Source organism: Periplaneta americana, chromosome 9, assembly GCF_040183065.1.
Source record: "Periplaneta americana isolate PAMFEO1 chromosome 9, P.americana_PAMFEO1_priV1, whole genome shotgun sequence".
Lineage (NCBI taxonomy): Eukaryota > Metazoa > Arthropoda > Insecta > Blattodea > Blattidae > Periplaneta > Periplaneta americana.
Genome location: NC_091125.1, coordinates 20,083,478 through 20,108,931, shown reverse-complemented (window position 1 = coordinate 20,108,931; position 25,454 = coordinate 20,083,478). Strand labels below are relative to the sequence as shown.

At 34.5% G+C, this 25,454-nt stretch overlaps 2 protein-coding genes across 3 annotated transcripts in view; one reads left to right on the top strand and one right to left on the bottom strand.

The window, feature by feature from the left end:
- Positions 1-25,454, bottom strand: part of LOC138705821 (nose resistant to fluoxetine protein 6-like) — a 358,549-nt gene that overhangs the window by 257,310 nt on the left and 75,785 nt on the right. The gene's annotated exons all lie outside the window — the stretch shown is intronic.
- The window catches only part of dbo (Kelch-like protein diablo), a 103,551-nt gene that overhangs the window by 39,199 nt on the left and 38,898 nt on the right, over positions 1-25,454 (top strand). For both annotated transcript variants that reach the window (XM_069834482.1, XM_069834483.1), the window contains exon 6: positions 16,493-16,636. In XM_069834482.1, the coding sequence (XP_069690583.1) occupies positions 16,493-16,636 (144 nt within the window). The remainder of the gene's footprint in view (positions 1-16,492; positions 16,637-25,454) is intronic.

Below are 25,454 nucleotides of genomic sequence, written 5' to 3'. Positions count from 1 at the left end.
TTATAAGGGAGAATGCTGAAAAAATAAGTGACTGAAATCAAAATGTCGAAATATTTGCAGCTAAAGCCAAAGTGGAAGTACAAGAAACGCAGATTATATGAAAGAGGAGCCCAAAAGGAATTGATTAAGCCCAAAATGACCAAAGATGAACAATGCAGGACTTATAGGAGGAGGAAGAAATCAGAAGCAGCGGGACTTGAAGAGCCCAAACTGAGCATTTCTACCACGAATATGTGTGAACCAATGGATGTGGTCACTGAATATGTTTCAGTAGAGGCAAACACACATACTGAGCCAATAAATATGATTAGATCTCAAGAAAAATATGAGCTAATGTAATACAAATGAACTAAATGAAATTACAGGGCAATAAACCGCACTTTTGTTACTTTTCATATCACCTCCTTTAATATAAAAAATTCTACTTTAGTTAACTTGTCCTTCATTTCACAACCAACTTCTACATCAAACCTCATACTGTCCAACATGGATACACTTACATAAAGCCCTGCAGGTGTGTCACTGACACAGTCTATCCCAATTTTTTCCACTTCATTTTGTCAGATTCAAAGATATGTCAGTTACTCAACAAAATGTGTGTTGATATTTTTGGATTTTAATGATCATTTAGGCACAGAATACAGAATACGGTAGAATGCAGCTGTATTGAATGATGGAAAATTTATGACACGAATTTACGCAAAATGCAAATAGTATTTACATAATACTGTTAATTATTACTAATATGAAGATGTATTTCCATGAAAATAATGTGTAACATGCCGACAATGTATATTTTCGTAAAATCTCGAAATATATGTTTTTGTACTATCACAATACTTTCTCTGTACTTTGTTGTTGTTAATAAGAAATTAAAAATTGTAAATTTAAAGACAAAGTTCGAATGAGTTCCATACTAGAGAGAGATAGACAGTGTGTGTGTGTGTTCTTTTTTTTTGGGGGGGGGAAGCATTTTGTATGTATACATGGTGATTAACGAAGATGGTGCAATATTCTAGGAACCGATTTGTGATAAAATTCTGATGAAAAAGTTCATATGAACATATGTCATAATTTTAAAATTGACTAAGTTACAGCTCCATGAAAGTTATACATGAACATGGAAGTTATAAAGGTATGAGCATTTAAATGTGTAGAAAATGATACTGGATGTATTACAAATTTATTAAAGTGCATTCATGTTATTACTCACCAGGAACATTAGTGTTAAAGATCTACCACCTTTACAGCAATGTACGTAGTCATGTGAGAATGAACTGTGCCTGTCAACTTAGTACATATACTAATAATAAATAAAACAAAATTATTCAGTGGATACAATTCGCAGTCTGTTGTGAATTATTATGGAATATTCTGTCCATTGTTCCGAACACTGTGAGTTAATTACAGGATAGTATAATTCGAAGCACTCAAGCAATGTTCACAAGATGCTGTGTTACTGAAGCAAGAACAGTGAATATTTCCAAAACTATTCAAAATCGAACACATGTATATGTGAACTTTTTTTTTACATTGATATCAGAAATCAGTTCCTAGAATATTGCACAATCTACGTGAATCATCCTATCTATGTGCATGGGTGCACTTGTGTGTACAAGAATATGTATGCATGTGTGGATGTGGGTGAGTGTGTGCTTGCTTGTTCAGTTGATGTAATTTTGTATTTAAGATTTGTATTGCATTATATGGGCCTTGTCACTTTTCATGTGCATAGTTCAGTTTGTAAAGATTTTTTTTTATTGAATAGTTTAAAATTTGTGAGTACCGTATTTATCGAATTCATCATTGACGTAAGTTTGAATTAAAATTTCAACAGTTAATGAGCAAGGTAATAGCAAATTAATCACTTCAGAAGTGTGTGATAAATAGCAAAATATGCACAAAGATATAACAGATAATGTCACTGAAATTAAAAGTAATAGCAGATTTCATTTACGTCTGTGTATGTGTGTGTGCGTGCATGTGTGCTTTGGTTCAGAATGGCAGTACAAAACATACGTGCAAAATTTCCTTGGTACCTGTGGTTGAAATCCACGTAAGATACTATAGTAGAACCTCGGTTTAACAGACTAATAGGGGCTAGGGGTGTCTGTTAAATCGCGAATTTTTTAAAGGGTATTTTTTATATTACAACACTGAAATTTTAACACTACAGTGTAGTATAATGTATTACTATTTTAATGAAACATTATACAGTATTAGGGTCCGATTATAATAATAATAATAATAAATAAATAAAAAAACACTTTACAGACCATTTTAGTGATTAAAAAAAACCTTTTTGTTAATCACTAATGGTCCAAAAGAATATGAAATCACTTATTTACTGGTAGAAGGTTGCTGTGAACTAGTAGACTGAAAGCATCTGTCTTCAGTTAAGTCAAATTTGGCGCGTATTTGTTGGGAAATAGTCTAGAAATAGAGATTTTAAAATATGTCCGTTAAATCCGAAGTCCGTTGAATCTAGGTCTGTTAAATCGAGGGTCTACTGTATTGCATTTGTGATTATGCCATTGTGTGACTCTAGAGCGTTAGAAAAGGAGAGAGGAAATGGGAGCACTGACAAAATGGTTAGAACTTAATGATGAATTGGTAATAAGAAAATATTTGTAGTTTATTGAATAGATTTTATGTTTCTGCCATTTGCTTACGTCGGAAAACAAGAACATGTGATGAAGAAATGCAGGTTTGTAAACCTTGCTTTGCTGTTTAACGTGAGAAGAGAAGAAGAATTTGTCTGTGAAGGACCTAGAAGTGCAGGAACAGTTCTGCTTCAGTTAGAACTCTGTTGCTTATAATGGCTGACCATGTAGGAATTGATAAAGAAGACGAAATAAGAACCACCTAAGTTTGGGAGATTTTGGGACAAAAGATCTTGTTGTTACTCTTTAGTGCAATGAGAAAATGCCGTAGATGTGACTGGAGTCATCAGATCTTTGGGGCTAAGTTGTATGCCAGGAGAGAAGATGTAGAGAGGATACCTTTCTTTTCCCTCGTGTCATCATGAAATGTCTTGGTAACACTACCAGGTAATCGAAATTCCAAGAAAAATATATTAGTCTGTTGTGGTGCATATGAGAAAATACCTCGCCACTTGAAAATCAACTTTTTTTGTACTTAAAATAGTCATTCAACTGCCATCCCTGACGTAACTCCCCCTTTCTAGAGAAAAACTGCAGCAGCATCTTCTTTCCCTCCTCTCCCCTGAGCATTTGGCTACATCGACCACCTAATGGAGTTAGGGAAAAAAGAAATTCAATGGCTTTTATTCTCCATTTTCAAGGATTAGAGCTATTTAAACCTATTTTAGCTTATTTTTATTTCAGAAAATAATTTTCATATTTCTAAAATTGCTTTTCTCATTTTAAAAATTATTTTTATTTTACCCATTAACTGGTCATCCTACTCTTAATTTTACTTTTGGGCCTATAATTCAGTATCATGTTAAGGATTCCATTTCAAAGATTATTTTTATTTTACCCATTAACTGGTCATCCTACTCTTAATTTTACTTTTGGGTCTATAATTCAGTATCATGTTAAGGATTCCATTTTCCCCTCCCTTTCTTTTTTTTTAATTTTTTTCATAATTCTTCTTGTATGCTTTTTTTTTTTCTATTCTATCAACTTAAACCAACAGCTCTTTTGAAAATTCACATTTCTAGTGTAATTCATTTGGCCCAAATGCGTGTGATCTTAAAAAGTAGACCTAATATGTTTTCTTCTTACATCGACATAAAACTGTGCTGCTGCATAATCCCCTAGCTATAATCTTTACCTCATTAGCAGATTATTGACATTCCTGTTGGGCCTTAACAACTGTCTTAGTGGTTCTGGAGTATTTAATTGTACTACATTTCAACAGTAATCTTTCTATTTTTAGTTGTACTTGCAGCATTTTCAGTAACTTATAATAGAATTTCGTAAAATTTAATGATTTTGAATAGAGTTTGCCCCATATATGTTTAATTTCTGATGACAGTAGGACGGTAACATGTTGAATATTCATGAGTCACAAGCTTCAGTGCCAATGCATTCTGTGGACACTGATTCATAGAAATTTCTGACTAATCACTAACTTTTCATTTGATTTACTACTGTTAGAAAAAAATTAATATTACTTGGGGTTATAATCTCAAAAATATTTGTCAAGTAATCAGTGTTTTTTTTGCTACTTAAAGTGGAATTGTAATCTTTCATTTAGGTGGCTATTATCACTATCATTACTATGCAAATCTGGCTTTCAGGTAGTAGCTCCCTGTAAAGCAGGTTTGAATAATTTCAAGGAAAAATTGTTCCGGGACCGGGTATCGATCCTGGGACAATTTTTCCTTGAAATTATTCACTATCATTACTGTTTATATTAGGTTGTTGAAGGAAATCAGTGTGAAGAAATTTCTTTATTAGAGTTTATGTTGTATGATAATTGCTTATTATTATCATCTGTTCATCTAGCTGCGTCTTTTAATGGTTTCTTATGAAAGCAACTGGAGTTCAATATGTAATAGATCGTGTAATACTGTATTTTTGACATGTAGAGTGACTCTGAAATACAGTATTTTAACCTATTTTCGTCAGTGTTGCCAATTCAGCAGTTTTCCTGCTAAATCTGGCATTTTTCAGCATTTAGCAGATAACATTTATGCAATATATATTGATGGTATAGGAATTCAGCAGGTATTTCTAACATTCACAGTAGCAAAATAATCTCGTTTTACATTGACGATATAGCAATTTAATGATTTTTGCACTGTTTCATAGCAGATTTTAAAAAATTGAGTTGTCAACAGTGATTTTGGTATTCCCTATCATTATTCCACAGTGCTTTGTTGTCATCATGTTTATCAACTTATAGAATTGCTTGTATAAGAGGTGCCCAACTATTACTTACCTACATATCTATCTAGATATCTGCCTGCCTATTTGTCCATCCATCCATCCGTCTATCTGTAAAATATAATTTACATCTGGCCAGATATAACACTTCTGAATCTCTTAGTTTGGTATGGCATTGCATATTGTATCCATACGAGATATCATAATTTTATTAATTTTTATATAATTTATGTGGACAATAGTAATTGAGGCACTACCTGCAACAACAACTTAACATACATTAATTGAGGCACTTCCTGGAACAACAACGTAACATACATTCCTGGAACAACAACTTAACGTACATTACATTGTTTTTTCGTTTCCAGCATATATTGAATGCATAATAATCATTGTGTTTTCAGAACATGATAGTAGGAGAAAGAAGAATAAAGTGCATAAGATTTGCTGATGATATGGTGTTATTAGCAAAAGAGGAGCTGATACTAAGGGTTATGCTACTGAAACTAAATGACAGCTGTGACCAGTATGGGATGAAGATAAATGCAAATAAGAAAAAAGACCATGGTCATAGGAAAAAAAATAAAGAAGGTAAACTTGCGAATTCTAATGAGGCAGTAGAGCAAGTAGACAGCTTCAAATATTTGGGATGTAGTATAAGCACTAACATGAACTTCTGCCAAGAAGTCAAAAGGAGGATAGCAATGCCAAGGAAACTTTTAATAGAAAAAGGAGCATCTTCTGCGGACTCTGGAAAAATAACTAAGGAAGAGACTAGTGAAGTGCTTTGTATTGAGTGGCATTGTGTGGGGCAGAAACCTGGACATTATTACACAGTGAATAGAAACAAATAGAAGCATTTGAAATGTGGATATGGAGAAGAATGGAACATGTGAAGTGAACAGACAGAATAAGAAATGAAGCTGTGTTGGTAAGAGTGGGTGAAGATAGAATAATGCTGAAACTGATCAGGAAGAAGAAAAGGAATTGGTTGGGTCACTTGCTGAGAAGAAACTGCCTACTGAAGGATGCACTGGAAGGAATGGTGAACGGGAGAAGAGTTTGGAACAGAAGAAGATATCAGATGATAGACAACATTAAGATATATGGATCATATGAGGAAACAAAGAGGAAGGCAGAAAATAGGAAATATTGGAGAAAACTGGATTTGCAGTGAAAGACTTCCTCTTGGGCAGAACACTGAATGAATGAATGAATGAATGAATAAATAAATAATTATTGGTAGCTCGTGACTGATTTTCTTGGGGGTTCAAATGATTCGGAAAAATTAATATTTTTTCATTATTAAACTTACCTTAAATACATTGCACAACTGCAGTTTTGGACTGCAGACTGTATTGGCCATAGGTATGGGTGTGATTTTTTGGGATTAACGAAATACGCTAAACATATGACAACTTAATTTTATTCGCAAAAAACATAAATCTCACGAAGGTTACCTAGAAAATGAATGATAATGTCGCAAAATCTAATGATTTCAACGAAAAGCTTCAGTCACGAAATTGGTAGTCAGAACTTTTTTTTTACCCTCTCGAAATAGTCTCAAAAGCAAAAAGACAATTCTTTCAAATAAAATAAAAAAATGAATTTGGCTGTCTTATGAAGCTTTACGTCAGCTTTAAACAACGTCTTTGCAGAGACCAAAGAGTTTGCATATTACTTCTAATTTATAAGCTCTCTGAATCAGATGAGGATCACAACAGTTTTGCTTCAACGTCTTCGAGTATATGGTTTTCTCTCAAACATTGATAGTGAGAGAGGATTTTGGACATATAAAGATATTTTATCTGATTGACGAGTTCGTTTTCCATGTTCAAATGTTGAAATTATTATGAGCCTTTATATTAAAGAGTAGGAGAGTTAAGTGCTGTAAACCGGTGTAAGATTTGCTGCTTAGGATGAGATTGAACTCCCCTGGTTTGTGGTATGGTCAGAGTATTTTTCATTACTTTCTCTAAATATGTGTAACTGATGGTAAGCAATGTTAAAAGCACGCCTAATTTTCAAGAAAAAATTTTATTTATGTAATTTAATATTCATAATATTGAAAGTATCAAGAAATGTGTAACAATTAAAATTACTAACTGGATTTATAGGTCTATATTTTGTACATAATAACTGCATTTTTCATGCCATATCCTAACTCATGTTTTCACGAAATGTTAACTCAAATCTTCATATTTCCACGAAGTATTCACCGAAATCATGATAAAATAGGCATTGAAGTAGAGGTAAATTAATCACTACAAAATCACATCCTTAGCTATAGGGGTGAAAAGAAAAAGAGTGATCGATAGAAAGAGATGGAGAGTGCGAGGGGTGTAGCAGTCGCCCTCCAGCCCAGCAGTTCTATAGTAACTTCACTTCTGCCCCTATCGCTACAAGAATGTTGTAACATCTTCCCTGTGTATAACAGCCATATAACCCCCCTCACTCTCACTCCATTCTCTCACTGTAACCTCACGCCAGGGTGTTCAATCCTGCTTTCAGCGATTCTTCTTTGGCAAGTAACATGCACATCAATTTAAGCGCAACTAAAGCAAATTTTGGTATGTAGATTAATGCTAAAACATATATTCTCGATTTTTACAAGTGAAAGAGAATAAGATTTTTAAAAAAGAAAATTATAGGGGATTGAACGAACCATTGAACACACAGCACAAGCCACACCTGATAATACATCTCCCTCCTGACAAAATATTATTTCCCTCCAACAAACACAGCGCCCTCTAGAAACATTTGAATGCCATTCTGCACAATGCTATTACTAGGGACCCTCAAATTTCTTGAATAAAATCTCCTAAATTTTTGAGTGACAAAGGTAAAAATTTTTTAATAAAATAATTAAATTCTTGATTGAAAAAGGAAAATTCTCGGGTTCTGTGATCATTTGTACCTGATTTGAAACAGCTCACTATGGCAACAGGTAATTTTTACAGTTTTATTAGTATGTGAGGGGAAAAAGAAATGGTAACTTATTAATGACTAGAATGACAAACTCTGTTTAATTTTAATTCAGGCATAGAATAACAATAAAAACCAAATGTATGTTTAACTTACTCACTAATTATTACAAACAAAAATTATAAGCCTACATTAACAAACTCTGTTTACTTTCATAGTTATAAAATGTCAAGAGTTCCAAGTTTGTCCCCTGATTAGTTAAAACTCTTGTACATTTGGAAAATCTTTTACAGTTCACATTTGACATGGGAATCCATAGTGCTCTTAGTGCACCAAAAACAAAGGGTCGATGAACCTTGCACATTGCTTCAAGAGCATCTTCCATGGAGATTTTCGCATTGTTCTTTAAAGTTTCTTTAAGTTCCATATATGCATGCACATTTTCACCACCAGGGATGCTCTTCAACGAAGGTACATTGCAGAAAAGAGTCTTCAGCTTTTCTCCTGTTGCTGCCTGTGACAACATATTCTGCCTATAGAACAGGTCTGGGCGACAAGTCAGTCGTGGCCTGTTCTTTTTTTTTTTTTCGATCGATATTGTGTTCTTAACTTGTAATATGTTGTTTACGAATTTATAGTGATATAACAACACTGGTTCAGAGAATTTTATTACTAATGCGCAAGGTTGACACCACTGTCAACCAATCACAGAAGATCGAGTGTTATCGATATATGTATTCGATATTTAGATTGTACGCTTGCACAAATGAAGCACGAACAAACAAAGATTTTCCAACTGTGTTTATGGTTAACGAACGTGAATTTAGAGGTTTTTGTTTTAGTTATTTTGTGATACATACATAATGAGCACAGCAAAAAAAAAAAAAAAGTAAAACATATTACTTCCATGTTGACGGGAAAGTGAATATTTCTTTACTATGGTTAGAGATAAGTGTTGCTGTTTAATTTGCCAAGCCTCATTACCAAAGAAAGGGAATATAGAGCGACATTATAATGCTTTCCATCGTAGCAAATATGATCGAGATTTTCTGCCGAAAAGTGAATTACGTAACTTCAAGCTGAAAGAATTGAACCAAACTGACAGCTCAGCAAATGTTGCTGTCAAAGTCAACAACACTTTCTAACAATGTTATGATGGCCTCATTTAAGCAAGTACCGGTAACTTAATCGCCAGGAGATTTAAGTCGTTCAGTGAAGAGGACTTTATGACAGAAGTTTTTCTGGAAATTGATGATAACCTCTTCGATGGGTTTAAAAACAAGAATGAAATAAAAGCTGCTATTCGAGACCTTCAGCTCTCTAGAAGAACAGTAGCTCGTCAAGTAGAAGATATATCTGCTAATCTGGAGGAACAACTTCAGAAGGATGTCGTTGACTGTGAAGCATTTTCTCTCCAGTTAGACGAATCTGTTGATGTTAGCGATACAGTCCAGATTTTGATCTTTATCCACATCGTTTTCCAGGATTTTACCATCAAGGAGGAGTTTCTTGGTATGGTTTCTTTAAAAGCAAGAGCCACTGGCCTGTATATATTTAATGCTGTCTACAATTTTTTTAAGAAATGAAACTCCCACTGTTCAAGCTTGTGTCAATCACCAGTGATGGTGCAAAAGCCATGACTGGTTGTAATAATGGATTTATTGCCCTTTGCAGACATGATGATGATTTTCCAGATTTCATTGCTTATCACTGCATAATACATCAAGTGTTAGGCAGTAAGAGGTTAAATACAAGTAACATAATGAACATAACCTTCAAAATAGTTAACTCTATTCGTGGAAAATCTCTGCAGAAGCATCTCTTCGATTTAACTCTTGATGAGGAAACACCACAATTAGTTTTGTACACTGAAGTGCGATGGCTAAGTATAGATTTCGCAGTTTGCTCAATGAAGTAAAATCATTCTTGAAGGAGAGGAAAGATGAATATGAGCAGTTGGAAGATGAACAGTGACTGTGTGATCTCGCCTTTTTAGCTGACTTCACTGTAACTCTTAGTGAAATGAAAAGTACACCGGAGAGATGCTAAGCACAATTTTCTCGTACAAAAGTAAGTTTGTTCTCATGATGAATGACCTCAAACACAATGATTTTTCTCATTTTCCTAATATTGAGGACCATTTGAAGAGTTACCCAAAAACATTATTTGAAAAAGGCAAATACATAACTGAAATTGATACTGTTTTAAATGTGCTTGAAGCAAGGTTCATAGAATACCAAAATGTTCAAGAAATTGTACAGTATATGGCCTGGCCATTTAAATCAGATTTGGATGTCAAGAAAACTGCAGCCCTTTTGAGTGAAATTTTTGGAATTAGCAAACTAAGTCTGGAAAATGAAATTATAAAACTGCAAAATGACTTCTTTTGAAAACTTATATTGGTGATTCATCATTATGGAAATTAGTGCCCATGGACAAGTACCACGACTTAAGAAGATGCAGTGAAATGATCCATTCCTGTTTGGCTCAACATATCTCTGTGAATCAGCATTTTCATATTTAAACATGATTAAAACTTCTGACCTCTCAAGTCTCACTGATAAACATTTGGAAGATTCTTTGAGGGTCGCTCTTACAGCCCTGATTTTCAGTACTTGGTGAATACAATGCAGACACAGACATCACATTGATTCAAGAAGGCAGGTACAAATGTATTATTGTTCTTTTTTTTTTTTTTCATATTTGAATTTTGTTTTAAAAGAAAAATGATTTGTTTTTGTTACTATGGAATATTTTCTTGTAACTTAGCAATATGCTACAGTATACATCATTTTTGTTTTCATTCTTGAAAGTAGATCATCTACGGCAGGCTTGGGCAACATGTAGATCATCTATGGCTTAAAGTTGCCCAGCCCTGCTATAGAAGATGTCAGTCACAGGCTCTAAAATGTAAGAGCAGTATCCCCCATAATACGTTTATCCAACTTTTTATGCATATGGCTTGCCATCTTCTTTATCTCCCCCATTGGTCTGCCCCTCAGTTTGGCTTTCAGAGCATCCAGTCCCTCCTCCACCCTGCTGTTGAAGGTATCTCCAGCAAGCACCTGTAAACACTTCTGTAAATTCTGCAGCTTGGGATACACCTTTGCAGCAGCTGAATTAGAATTTGTCTCTAGCCTCACCAACAATGGCTTTATCAATGAAGCTACAGACTTCACAAACAGTGCCTGTACATGAAGCATCTGCGATTCATTTTCTTAATATTCTGAAGGCAGGAGCATACACTGTCTATTGACTCCTTCCCTTGACTGGAGTGAAGAAATTCAAAAAGAATGATCCAATTGTCTGCCAGCCACTCAACTGCTTCCAACCAGGAATTGCACTGTGTTGAGACGTCAATCTTCTCCTTATACTGCAGAAACTGAACTGGAGTGCATGAAGATATGGAGATAATAGGCGTGCGAGGCAAGATGTAGCTTTGTGCATTCAGGTATTCTTGTATATTTTCGTTACATCATCATGAAAATAGCACTCACGTTCGGGTGTACATGGATATTGTCGTTACATCACCAAGGGAACGGTCAGCACTAATTTGCTTGGGTCAGCATGGCATTTTATCCATAATGGCAGTGCAAACGTATTTGTTTTGATACTTTGTTAATAAATTGCTTAATGTGGGGAGGGAGGAGGGAAGCATGGGGGAATAACGGCTCTAATTTATGATTTTTCACTAGATACTATTAAATTTCTCGAGTAAAAGTAAAAATTCGCTGATAGAGGCAAATTTTAAAAAATTCGCTGGTATCTGATGTATCGAAATATACGTAAATATGTTACAAATTACGTAAAAACATGTTTCCCATTATTTTTTAATGTTTTTAAATTTTCGCAAGTCGCAGAATTTGAGTGTGTTTAGCTATTACACAAGATCTAAAATGTTTGATGCTCTATATTTAAAATTCCAGGTTTGTCAGTTAAGTTCTTGTTCCAGAGAACACCTCAATTATATACAGTTACGGAAACAGGACCTGGCTGACCATGTTTTTTGAACTGAGTACCAAATGGTACAAAAATTCAACATGCACATATGCATATAAAGTACAATAATACAATTAAAACTAATCCTGATGTTGTAATATACTGGTACTGGGTGTCCCACTGGCTACCAAACCCAGAATTTATTGGGTAATTTTAACACTAATAAAGATATTGCAATGAAATTTGAAGCAGATCTACCTCGTTTTGTGAGAAATGTGTAAACATCAAGTGTGCTGGAAGTAAGCACCATCTGCATCCAGACAGAATTGAATCTGGTTCGCCATATTTTGGCATGGCTTTATCGAATCTGTTTTCCAATAAGTGCAAATGATAAACACTCACTCCTCCAGAGTATACTGATTAATTTTCCAATTATTGTGTGTGAACTCACATAAACATCATGGCTTTCACTCCCAAACACAAACCGTATTGTGTAGACACTCTCAGATAACTGAAAGACTGAACAAATAACGGTACATCAGACCTGAGACAGCTGGTTGTTGGACCACTGCTCCATGTAGCAAAAGTGAAGTGGACCACAACACACATTCCATTTAATTTCCCACACATTGAAGGTATTCTTGTTTTAATTTCATTGCAATATCTTCAATGGTGTTGGAATTATTAAGAAAATGCCGGGTTCAGTAACGGGGAAAATGCTGGGTTCGGTAGCGGGTGGGACACCTAGTACAAGAATTTGCATTGTAATCGAGATTTAGAATTTGGAGAAGCTACGTTTATATGTGTAAATGCTTTATTATTACATCTTTACAATTTGAATCTTCATTACTCAGTGTATGTTTCTTGAATACATTTTGGGAAAATTATTTATTCCTGAAGAGGGCTGTTTTGGGGTATCCATTCAATATGTATACCAATAACCTCTGTTGTCACCGACATCTTGTAGTTGAGTGGGAAGGGATACACTAATTTTTAATACTCACAGGAGCATACTATCAGATTGAAACAGATATAGACCAGAACAATAATTTATAACCGTTATCTATAAATATATAACATTATCACTCTGTATTCTGCTGTATAATGAATGAATGGTGGGAATAAGGAAAAATGTTTAAAACATTTGAGTTAAATGAAATCATCATAAATTCAATAATAATTTACAGAGTTTAGCTAAAATTTGTTTTTATTTAAATAAAATTCATAATCTATTTCGTATTTTTCACAACTGAAATTATTGCATAATGTTAATATTATAAAACCATTAACAATGGAATATCAAATTATAACTTAAAATAAAAAGGTTACGTAAATTTAATTACTGAAAATTTTTAACAATTTGTATAACTTTATGAACAAAAGACAAAATATAACTCATTAAATGTTTGATCCTCATGGTGTTTCAACATCGAAAATGGATGATGGAATAATCTCTTAACTTATATCATAGCCAATACACCACAAGATTCAGACAGAATCATTCGATAAAGAAAGTCTTGTCATATGCTATTATTGTGTTAAAGTAAAATTGGCTTTGTTATAATTTTTTGCCTTTATTTTATTATATTATCATATAAGTATATATTATTGTTCTATAGTGATGGACTCTAAGAGCACAAGTCCTTTTATCAGAGTTAAAGTCTTATTGAGTATAAAGCAAACTACTGAATAACAACAAATGCACCATAAAACAAAACAGGTCACTTAGAAGCATATTGATGCAGTGTCATTTAAATGCGAGATTACATATAATATTTGGTGAGTGTTTTTGGTTTGGGAAGGTCAGTAAATTTTCCTACTTATAAAGGTAAATATGGACAAAATATTATTATAATAATTCTTTATTTATACTGGCAGAGTTAAGGCCATAAGGCCTTCTCTTACACTCTACCAGGTCACAAAGTACTGTACTCCAACCACGAGAGAGTCTCCAGGGAATGAAACGAAGCGGGATCATGCTGTGAATGAATGTTGATGTCATAAGGTCACACATATGGCTACTCGTATCTCTATTGGCTATCTCTCAAAGCACAAGCCATAACACTGATATAAACATTTTTATACTACCCTAATTACAAAATTAGATCACTGTTAATCTCCTGGTCTTTTAATCCCTACATAAAGGAAATAACATATGAAGGAGAGCGCATGATTTTAAACTGACGTTATAACTCCAATATTATCTATCTACTTCGCTCCAATAGATGACGCAATAGTAAGCACATTCCTCTCACGGTTTATCTCCTGGTTGGAGAACAGTATACAATCAGTGAAAAATTTAACAAAAAGTTAAAGAACAGAATACTAACATATTACAAAAAAATAATGATAATAGCATAATAAATCGACACTAAACAACATGAAAATAATACCATAATAGAAAAAAAGAAAAAAGAAAGTAAAATACATTGAAATATTAACATCACGTGAAACTAAATACAAGCTTATACAAGAAAATCTAGCAATGAGCAGGACTCGAACATTGTAACTCTTGTTTCGTAGGTAGTAGGCAAACATTATACCATTGAGCTTCCAAACATTTTGACAACAAACCTTTGCCATTGTCCTTTCCACATGTGAACATTGCGAGCACCTGTAAAGTTATTTGTTGTTAAATTTGTATGTTTGAAAGTTCCGTGAGTTATATCATTATCTAAATTAGAAACATGCAATGACAGAACAGAGTTAGATTTGTTCTAAAGCATGGGAGGGAAAACAGTAAGCAGAATTCACGAATTAATATTTGAGGAGAAAAATTCGCTCCGGCGCCGGGGATCGAACCTGGGTCCTTGGTTCTACGTACCAAGCGCTCTAACCACTGAGCTACGCCGAATTCAATCCACAACACCGGACCGAATCCCTCTCCTTCGTTGTTTCCCTTTGTGGCCTGACTCCAAGTTAGGCATACATGTTGACTCATATATCCAATGTCAACTGCCATTATACTAGGAGCGCACTCAGCTGAGTGACTTGTTTGGCCGGGATTCCACAGTTACGTGCACAGTAATCTGTACAAATATATGCACTGCAGCTGTGAGAATATTATCGATTTATTAATTTGTCCTACAGAATATCTGTGATATTGACAATTAATATTTGAGGAGAAAAATTAGCTCCAGCGCCGGGGATCGAACCCGGGTCCTTGGTTCTACATACCAAGCGCTCTAACCACTGAGCTACGCCGATCCCCGGCGCCGGAGCAAATTTTTCTCCTCAAATATTAATTGTCAGTATCACAGATATTATTCTGTAGGACAAATTAATAAATCGATAATAGAATTCACGAAGTTAATATGATGCATAGTTTTGGTAAAGTTGTACTGCATGGCTACCGTAAAGATGTCTCTAAACTGGCCATTTTTCTTTCCATGAGTATACAAAAGCTGTTTTTAGATTTCATCGAAAATATATGTTTCGACTTGTCTCAACAACATCTGTATGTGTATATACACTGCTCTGGTCATGATAACTTATACATGTACTTAATTACAAGTGGCTTTTAAGGAACCCAGAGGTTCCTTGCCACCATCAGTCCCTATCCTGAGCCAGATTAATCCAGTTGGTCATAACAACTCGAAAAGTAATTAAACAAAATTCTTGTAATTTCATAGTTAGTACCAGATAAGATTTTGGCAAACAGATCAATATTGTAAGGATAATATTTTTGTATGTAATGTTTGTTGATGTAATAATTTCAGTGCAAGCACCGAAATTGTTGGAAATTAGTATTTAAAAGTGAAATAATGTTACATAGAATATTTATCAGAACTGCTCCATAACATTACTTTTGATTTCTGTAAATCGTCACCTAGGTTGTTTATGAGCCAAGTCTCAGAACAAGATAAGTAGAAGCATGGAGAAGTGGCATTTTGATGAAATAGTTGTATCACCCAAAATTAGCATTTCATTAACATCCAGACCTGGATGATTAAAGCATTGATGGATTGATCAGATACTTCTATTTTCAATGTATACTAAGAGACCACACACCTAAACCTAAATAGTTCATTGCGAAGTTGTTTGCAATGACAATTCTATTCTAACATTATCTAGAACTGCAAGCATAGATAACTCCTAAGGACTATATACATAATTCAAAAGCTACTTTCAGTTTTTGGGAAAAATTCAGAAATAAAATGCGTTCACAATCTGGAGATCAATCTTCACATCATCTTTCCATAAATAACCAATAAATCAGTTAAATTTAACACATTCATCATCCAAGTGATTCCAGTAGACATTAATTATTGTAATTTCAAAATGTTTACAACTTCATAGATTTGAGAAATAGTTTTGTATTTAATTGATAAATGATGGAGGACTTTAAAAAGTGTTTATATGATGCTCTCAAACAGCAACATAGTCTGAATGTCCTCAACTGAAATTGGTTTACTAGCTTAAAAATTTTAGAAACTCATAGAGATAGGCATGATGATTTTTTCCTTCTCAAAGAAATAAAATTTATCAGAAGACTGAGTGTATTTTATCACATTTTATAAAAGCATAGAATTATTATAGTGATAAACCTTATCCAAGACTGATTCGACTTGTTACTAGATACATTATGTTTAATTAATATTCAGTTATATACATTTTTTAATAAAATAATTTAAGTTAAATAATCTGGGGAAAAATTTAGGAGCTGCACCAGTTGTTTTAAAACAGAAATTAATTATTATGATTGTTAATTCGTAAGTGAAAAGTAAATGTAATGAAGTTGTATGTGTGACAGAACTATGTCTGCATTACAGGTATGATCCACAGACTAACCAATGGTCCTGTGATGTAGCTCCTACAACATCTTGCAGAACTAGTGTTGGGGTAGCGGTACTTGATGGCTTCCTGTATGCTGTTGGTGGACAAGATGGAGTTCAGTGCCTTAACCATGTAGAAAGGTAAATTTTGCATAGACGTAATGCACTTTATACTTGTATAAGTATACATAACTGTGTTCATGGAACTGTCATCACATCTTAATTTATGATGATTTCGCATGAAAGTTCTTAGAGTGAAAGAATGAATTTTTTTCAACTACTGTAATGCATACCTGCTGGGTTACATATTCCTTTCACCATATACATACGTAATTTCTGCCTTCATTCTCAAAATTCGGAGGCGAACTATCAAGGCGAGGGAAATTATATGAGGACTACAAAATATCGAGAATAATCTGATTATAAATAACATCAAACAATAGAAATATTCCCTGGAATAACAACTTAATATATGTTACGTCCTTTTTCCATTTCCAGCATATATTGAAACCTTAATAACACAAATCTCTTCTGACAAAATAATATTTTCCTCCAACAAACACAGCACCCTCTGTAAACATTTGAATGGCGTTCTGCACATTGCTGTTATACGAGATTTAAAATGTTTGATGCTCTGTATCTCAAATTCAAGATTTTGTAGTTAAACTCTCGTTCCAGAGAATGTCTCAGTTGATCATACACATACATAAAATTTAACATGCAACTAATCTAATGTCGAAAATTAAGTTCATACTACGCCCCTTCCTACTGCAGAATTTATATATTATTCTAATGTTGAATCCTTCCATTCTTCTTCTCAGATTTCGAAAGCACATACATTTCCAATTGTTGATTGTGTTTCAATATTTCATCATGATACGCACTGCTTAACTGTGCTGCTATACTTACACTGCTGATAGAACTGAGATTCAATATGTTATGCATGTCTTTAATATTATCTTTGTGTTGTTTTATAAATTTGATAAGGTGGCCTAAATCAGTTACCCCTGCACAAATGAGGATCAATGTTACCTAAGAGATGACAAGGGAAACAGAAAAGAGTGTTCCTTATTTCACAACCACATACCCAACTGTTACCATACTCTATTCTGTGAAATTTTCTATTATATGCACAATTTTTCCCGTCTTTTTCTTTCTGATGTATAATCGAATCATGTGTAGGCCTTTCCAACTGTTTGACTTCTATTTTTTTCTTCCATATTTCTCATAGAGAATGGATTAGTTAAACTTTTGACTGAATTCATTTCAGTCCTCAGAATAATACTAATAGTAAAACGCAAGAAGATAGTATATTTGTTAGCCTTAATAATTACGATAAATTCATTGGATCGTCAGCTGCAAGAATAATAATAATAATAATAATAATAATATGTAATGTGCTGTAACGTAAGATATTAATGCCATTCAACTTGAATTCTCAGATAGAAAAAAGTATATTTACAAATTATATACATTGTAGCCACTTTTAAACATTCTATTTTTAAACTTCATTGCAAGTTCGGTGTCAGCTCGTAGAATTGCTGGCAAATCAAGAATATTTCACTTACTACTACTGGTGCTTCCAACCAACCAACCAGCCCCAGGTTCAGGGTTCTACTGGGAAAATAGTGCACTGCTGACCAGTTTCTTGTGCTAATGCTATCAGTGACCGAAAAATGCTGTTTTCAATTTTCAGTATAAAACTGCAAGACAGTATTATACTATCAGTACTTAAAAAAATTGTCTATTGTTGTGTTACCTTTCTTTTTCACCACATATATTTGCACAACAAAAGACTGTCTATCAGTTCTTCACAGTTGTACATTCTTTATCACTTTCATTTTTGATCAGATATGTATGCTCAGGCAAAGCACAATAATAAAGTTCAGTCTCGTCTGCACTGTAAACATAACTTGGAGGAATTTCTTAAATAATTTTCGGCCACTTCTCTACATATTATCTTGCCACAGAGAAATCAGCATCCTTCTGCTAACCATGCGTTAATTTGTGCACCATTTCTTCCATCACTGGAACCATCCTTCAGTTGCTGCAAAATCGTCTTTTCCTATTTTCTTAGCAAGTTCCTCCACATTTTGCCTCACAAGGGATCTATCAACACAAGTATCTTTTTCACGAACATTGGTAGATCATAGTTTTAAAGCTAACTCTGCCTGACTGTCTTCCCTACTTCAGTTCCTCCTAAATAGTTTCAAGTTTCCGTTTACCTTTGCCACTCTCAGAATACTGTCTCGGTTTTTAAAGGCTTGCACGAAAGTAGCTGTGAAATTTGTGACGACACTGCTACATTTCGTTGAATCATTAATAATTCTGAAAGTTCAATATTTTTTTTAGTTTTTTACATTTATTTTGCAAACTTGTTATAGTTCCACTGTATCAGTATGGCCATCATAAATCAAAAGCTGAAGCTAAACTGTTGGTATATTTGGTTTATTGTTAGCACACAATTTTAAGAATAGGAAGCTACCACAGCTCCCCTCAAGTTGTTTTAGTGTGTTATAAGAGGGGGGCGAATGCCACTGCATTGAATTTCAATCACCTGTATCTCCATCCCTTTCTTGAAAGTTTGTGCAAACCAGACAATGTATGTTTTGTTGCTTGAGAACCGCCCTATTCAACTGGTCCTTGACCAAAGTCACATGTTAATATTGTGGTACTGTATTTCCAATAAGTACTCTGGGACGAAATTTATTAATCAACAGAAAGGTGATAACATAAACCGAATCATTGATTGCAATAAACAATTTTTTTGCAATGTTTTAGTTTCTTTCCATATGGGATTTCATAAAAGTGATAACATTAACTGACTGATAACATTATCCATGATTACAATCAGTGATGTACACTGTATTAACAAATCAAATGCATAATCTGCAGTAAAATTATGGGCTAGAAGAGAACATAAAAAAGATGGACAAAATATCCTGGCAAGTCTCTTAGCAAAACTTTTGTTAAAGGCCCCAACCAAGCTCTCACAAAGTGCCTCCTGCATCCGAACGTAAGAAAATTTAAGAAAGCAGTTGGGTTATTTGCTGGTCGCGGTCATTTCAGGAAACATCTACAAACTGTGAGTCATTTGTAGACTGTCCAAGCAGCACACACAAACTCTTGAATGTAAGATCTTAGAATGGAGGACACTCCAACTCTTTGAAACTCTGTCACTGAGCAGTATGAATTGCCAACTTTTTGTACCATTTCTTTATACTTCTTTCCATATCCTCCCCTCCCCCCCCCCCAAAAAAAAGCGGATTTGTAAGCAAAATAACATATTGAAGTTTTTAAACGAATTCCAGAAATACTTGTTTTATTCGCAAAATCTTGATAGTAATGTACTTTTAAGAAACATTTTCATAATTTCAATCTTTTTTTTCGATGGCACATTTCATTCCGCCATTTTGTCAACAAATGAATGCATCTATATATTGAAAGCTACATAAATTGTAAGAACTGAAAATTGATGCTAGAAATGCATTTTTATCATATTAAATATCTTAAGCCATGATAATAAAATCTGAATATATATAAAATTAAATAACATTTCCAAATTGGCAATAACATCAAGATCTTGAAATTTTAGGACTAATTTTTCTTTCACAGGGCTGTCTGGAACTCATTAAGAATACATAGCTGGAACTCATATGATGTATTAAATGGTAGCACAAAAAGGCCGAGAGGCTGACATGCATCTTTTCAGCACATTCTTTCCAGTTGATGTCTATTTTTATTTGAATGAAGCTACTAAATAAACAATATATAATTTTGACTGAGACGGTGGCATAGTGTTTAATACGTCTACCTTGTATTTGGGAGTCCTGGGGCCTTATGTCTCTAGCAAGGGGAGGTGACTTCACTGGGCATGATCACACAAATTACATTGGTTCATGGCTTAACTACTTATAACACAATATTAGCATTTGACTGTGGCAACTTATAGTCTTATTACAGTAAGCATTTGAAATTCTGCCATTTTTTGTTTCCCGAAACAGTTGCACATACTCAACATGGGGAAAGACGTATTCTACATCAATAAGCATGGGAAACCCAAGGTCATTATTGATCTTATCCTATAACGAAAAATATCTGTGATTCCTCTGATGACATGGAACATGATGTGGATTTATTGTCTGTTGAAAGTAGTGGAATATAAAATATGTGTATGTTTATTTTCTTTACTTAATTAACAAATTTTGTTACTAATAGCATGATATGAGATTAATAAAGGTCAGACTGCCTGCATTAGAACTGACATAACAACGGTACAAAGAAAACCCACATGATTGTTCATAATTACTCAAATTGCATGTATACATTTGTAGTTATATGGTATTAAACATTGATTTGATTAGTACATGGAATGTTTCATGTTATTTATGACCAGATTATTCTCGATATTTTGTTGTTCCTGTTATTTTATAATGCCAGGCATTTGACAATAAAGTCATTTGACCTCTTGCACTCAATACTTTTCAAAGATATTATCATGGCCAGCCACTGAAGCACAGATTTTGAGGTGTTCCGAATCCATTTCTTGGTTTGAGTTGCACAATGGGCAGTTAGGGGACTGATATATTCCAATTCTATGCAGGTGCTTGGCCAAACAATCATGGCCTGTTGCCAATCTAAACACAGCCACAGTCGATTTTCGTGGTAAATCGGGAATTAACTGTTGATTATGATGCAGAGAGTTCCATTTTTTCCCTTGAGATTGTATTATCAAATTTTGTTTGTTGAAGTCTAAGTATGTAGATTTAACAAATCTTTTCACAGAGTAATACGTAGATTTAGTAACAGGTCTGTAAGTAGCAGTGCTGCCCTTCTTTGCTAAAGCATGCACATTCTCGTTTCCCAGGATTCCACAGTGGGATGGTATCCATTGGAATACAATTCTTTTATTGAGTGATATTAATTGAGAGAGCATTTTAGTTATTTCTGCTGTGTAAGATGAAGGTGTGTGTTAGAGACTATTGATAGAATAGCTGCTTTGGAGTCTGACAATATAACTGCATTCTTAAATTTATTGATGTGGCATAGAAGATTCCTGAGACTTTCACTTATTGCAACGATTTCCCCATCTATAAAGTGAGAAGAGACAGCACGTAACACCTGCACCTGCACCTTGTTCCCTGGAGATCAAGGATCCATCAGTGTATAAATGAAGCCAGTTTTGTGGAGGGTACCTAATATTAATTGTCTCTGAAGACAATTGTTTCAATATTTACTTCTGATTTCAGTATTTCTTCTGTTAAATTTAGATTATATTCTATATTTAATAGATTTAAAGGGTTTGGTTTAATTTGTAAGTTTTCTTTTAAATTCGGGATATTGATTTCCTGTTTTAATTCTTGAACAATGGATATGAAACTTTTTTGAGTTTTCAATCTACAGAGAGGACTGTATGAATGCCAATTGTTTCCTGGTAATCTGATAAGTTTTTCATATTGAATCAGTCATCGCATAATCTCCCCCTCCTCAAATTTTCGCCTCCAAATTTTTAGGAAAGTAGGGAAAAATTACGAGAGTAAATACGAACGTAAAATATGAGGTCACATTATTAACCTGAAAACAGATCATTAAAAAAAAAATAGTAATGTATGAAGTTACGTTTTCTTAAGGCATCTTCATTGATGTTATGCTTGCCATTAACTTTAAGATCCACAGGTTTAAATCTGACTTATAGGTAGTTGTGGATCTTTAAAAATAATAAAACATGTAGCATGGCTTCCTTTGATAAGAAAGTAATGTCAGAATACTCATGTCGGAGATTTACAATACGTAAAATGACTTGTTCCCTGCTGAGAAAACTCCACGCAAACTTTGAAGTACGATTTTTTCCTTAGCCTCCTTGCAGAGTTTGCGTGTACATTGAGTGGTCAGAAGTAAAAAAAAAAGAATTATTGTACTCTACGTGTCATTTCTTGTTCAGATTCACCTATGCTAGTTACTGCCTTTGCCTATCATTCTCTCACTTAAATGAATTCTCCTTTATGAATACCCCATCTCATGAATAAAATTCTTTACATTGCCTGGCTAACATAATCGAAAAGTTGGGACACATTGAAAACTATCTAGCCAGCTATTCTGAAAATCTACTGCATTTAAATTAGAACTAACTTGTAGAATATAAAAATATATCAATAGAGTCATAAATGTTGTGGGTAAAGTAATAAGTATTTAAGAGACTGCTTGCCTGACCTATACCTGGCCTCAGACAACAAAGTCAGTCTTTTTTTCTACTTACCTCATCTTGGTTTATCCTTACTTCAATTAATGTCCCTTGCACATTGAAATACAGAGTTTTTCAAAAGTAGCGCATAATTTTGATTAAAATTGAATGAGGGAATTTTGGACAAAAACCTTATTTAAAAATGAATATTTTCATGGAAACAAAATATTTTTGCGGCTGTTGTTATGCGAATTATTATGTCATTGAGAACATTTTTAAATGGTACCCTATAGTTGTTTTAATATCATCTGAAAGAATGTATTTTTTTATGTAATAACATTAGTTTATTACAGAAGCAATATGGTTATGTTGTTGTTGTTTTCTAATGCCAGGTGTTTGACAATAAAGTCATTTGACCTCTTGCACTCCAATATTTTTAAAAGATATTATCATGACCAGCCAATGAAGCACAGATTTTGAGGTGTTCCGAATCCATTTCTTGGTTTGAGTTGCACAATGGGCAGTTAGAGGACTGATATATTCCAATTCTATGCAGATGTTTAGCCAAACAATCATGGCCTGTTGCCAATCTAAATGCAGCTACAGACGATTTTCGTGGTAAATCGGGAATTAACTGTGAATTTTGATGCAGAGAGTTCCATTTTTTCCCTTGGGATTGTGAGCGGTTAAATGGCAAGTTGTAGCCGATTTAAGTGAACACCATATTTTAACGTTTTGGTGGCTACTTCATTCACACACAACCCCCAGAATGTCTGGAGGACCACACCTGCTGTTGGTCGACGGGTCCATTGGACCTAGCTGGGAGATCTTGTTGATCACCAGCTTTCCCTCCTTAAGCCACTGGAGGACGATTTTAGTGCCATAGCAGGTCAACACTAGGAACAGAAAAGTAGAAAGAGGAGGAAGGAAAGGGAAATGAACCCCTAGGCCTCGAATGCTCTAATGCCGTCGGGATCGAAGAAAGTAAGAGTTCAGTCAGAGGAATGGATAGGAAAGGGTAAAGAGGGAATTAGGTATTTGATAGGGGAAAATTATACCAAATTCAATCATTAACTCATCAAGCTGACCAGTGCTAATGGATGAGTAGCCCCTCCCTTTAGTTCAGCTCGTAAAATTATGCTTACTAACAGCTGCACCACTGGAAGGTAGGGATGGGACATTGGGTATTTGTCCAGGTTGGTTCCTTAAAGCCTTCAATGGGAAGGATTAATGGCTCTCCCCCCTATATCCGACAGATACCCTTTTGCAGCAGTTATGTTTAATATGGCAACAATTTTATTGACATATTTGGTTAGTCCATGTGTTGTGAAAGCCTTTTATTGATGAAATCAACACAAAACAATATGTTCTTAACAGAAAATGAGAGAATTGAAATTCTGATGATGATAGGATTTGGTGACAGAAGACGGACACAACAAGAGGTATGCACATTTTTTTAATGAAACTCATCCAAATTGACTACTTATTTTTTCAGTTAACTGTGAGTAAAATAGAAGTGAAATTCAGAGACATTAAAAGATCGTTTTATGTTAAGCATACATTTTTAAAGTATTTATTTCATCAATAAAACTACTTTCATAACACAAGTACAGAGTGAGTCAGCCAGGGCTAGACCAGTGTCAGTGGAGAGTCGTATGCATAGTAACTGCTGCGCCATTGCAATAATCAGCAGACCTCTTGCTCGCGTACGTTTCGTGTTTAGTTACGTAAACACGTTCACCCAGTGAGCATGCAGTTGTATAACATATATTTAGTTTGCAGTGGTGTGTCCATTATGAAATATAGCCTTGAACAACGAGTGTTTATTTACGACAACTTTGTGAAATACGAATCTTGGAGAACAGTTGTAACAAACTTCTGTCAGTCATTCCCTGTTTCGTCAGAGCTTCTAAAGCAATGATTTACACTTTAGTGAAGAAATTTCGTACAACTGGATCAGTATTGGATAAGAAGCGAACATATGTTCTCACTGAGGAGATGTTAGATGAAATTGGCCACCGACTAGAGAGAAATTCTGTGACATCATCCCACTGTGTAGCTCAGCAAGTAGGGGTGTCACAGTCTTCAGTTATAAGAGGTACGAAACAATTCATGTAGTTCAGAGGTTAACGGAACCCGATTATCAGAACAGACTTAGGTTTTGCATTTGGTTCTAACATTCAATGTATGATGGACTACTTGACCCCACCTTAATTTTTTATAGTGACGAAGCATGGTTCCACCTCAGTGGTTACGTGAACACAAAAAATAATCGTTACTGGGACAATGAAAATCCACACCGTTTTCACAAACAACTGCTACATGACATAAAAATAGGGGTATGGTGTGCATTGAGCAGACAAAGACTGATTGGCCCCATTTTCTTTGAGGAAACAGTCAACACACAAAGATATACACAGTTCATTCCGTCCATTTTTTAATGAGCTGAGTGAGAACGAAAAGTTGTACAGTTATTTCAAGTTTACACGAACAACCCATGTTCACTTGAGGAACTGAAAATATCTGGCACGAAACTCGAGCCACTTTGGAGAATGAACTACGGCGAGTTGCTGGACATGTCTTCAGATGTGGAGCCTGCCAGATATCACAAGGACGTCATTTCGAACGTGAATTGTGAATTCGGTAAGTACATCATTACGCAGTATTAACTGCAAAAGTGCAGAATGAATCCTTCACGTATGGTAGCATCATTACATATGAATCAGCTGCCATGAGTGCTGTTAGAAGTCTAGCCCTGGCTGGTTCACTGTGTACTAA